General features: G+C 44.6%; 1 protein-coding gene across 1 annotated transcript; it reads right to left on the bottom strand.

Moving 5' to 3' along the window:
* Positions 1-427: 427 nt before the first annotated feature.
* On the bottom strand, positions 428-850 carry LOC102862305 (profilin-1-like). The gene has a single exon (XM_006892374.1). The coding sequence runs from the start codon at positions 848-850 to the stop codon at positions 428-430; it is 423 nt and encodes a 140-aa protein (XP_006892436.1).
* Between the last annotated feature and the right edge of the window lie 203 nt (positions 851-1,053).

The following is a 1,053-nucleotide window of genomic DNA, read 5'->3' as shown; positions in this document are numbered from 1 at the left end:
GCCACCCAAGCAGATATATGGACACCATGTTTATTGAAGCTTTGTTCATAATAGCAAAGAGCTGGAAACAACCTTAGCTGATTGTAATTAGCTATTGTGATGAGTATTGTTTTTGGTTTTGCTTTGTTTTGTTTTAGCTCAGTTCTATATTCTCTTTGTCACTGTAGAGAATTCCAAATGTGTTTTTTTTAGTAGAATCTTTTTTTATTCAGGAAAAAAACCAAACCCCAAACCAAAAATGTTTCAAACCACACCCAGGAGGGGTATGGGTAGGGGGAGGTAGCTGTCCATCCAGCCCTGCCCCCTGCCCATATGGTTTTGGTAGCAATAAAGGATGTGGGGTAATGGTAAAAAAAATGGTGTATGTGTATGGGAAGGATAGGGGTGCAAAAGCAGTGGGGAGTGGTAGGAAAAGGGGCAGATGAGATCAGTACTGGACACGCCGCAGGTGAGAGACCATTTCATAACATTTCTTGTTGATCAAACCACCGTGGACACCTTCTTTGTCCATCAGCAGGACTAGCATCTTGGCAGTCATGGTGACAGTAAGGTTGAAGGTAGGTGCTCCACCAGTACTCTTGGTGTGAAGATCCATGGTATATTCCCCATCCACTAGCAGTGAGTCCTGGATCACAAAACATTTCTGGCCCCCAAGTATCAGCCCATTCACAAAAAAACTTGACCGGTCTTTGCCAAGAAGAATTCCAACCTCAGCTGGCATGGTGTTAACGAAAGTTTTCCCGGGGACAGCGGCCCAGATGGAGGGTAAGTCCTTATAACCCACGAAGGCCACGTCCTGACAGGTCCCCTCCGCGATGAGGTTGTCTATGTAGGCGTTCCACCTGGCCATGTCTCTTTTTTTTAAAAAAAAAAAAATTAGTTTGTTTATTTTTAATTTCAATGAACTTCTACAGAGATCTTGGAATTCCATTCATTCATTGTTGCACCCTTCTCCCCGCACAAACCCCTCCCCCCCATTTGCTCCTCTCCTTGAAAAGCAAAAGAAAAACTCCCTCATTGGTACACAATTCCCCCCGCACCTCCCCAAACCCC

This window comes from Elephantulus edwardii, unplaced genomic scaffold, assembly GCF_000299155.1.
Source record: "Elephantulus edwardii isolate Elephantulus edwardi_28Jun2011 unplaced genomic scaffold, EleEdw1.0 scaffold00115, whole genome shotgun sequence".
In the NCBI taxonomy this organism is placed as follows: Eukaryota; Metazoa; Chordata; class Mammalia; order Macroscelidea; family Macroscelididae; genus Elephantulus; species Elephantulus edwardii.
Note: the sequence above shows the minus strand (reverse complement) of the source record. Positions and strands in the feature narration are given on the sequence as shown.

Bases quoted from the DNA above. Each gene is read 5' to 3' on its own strand.
- LOC102862305 (XM_006892374.1), bottom strand. From the start codon at position 850: ATGGCCAGGTGGAACGCCTACATAGACAACCTCATCGCGGAGGGGACC.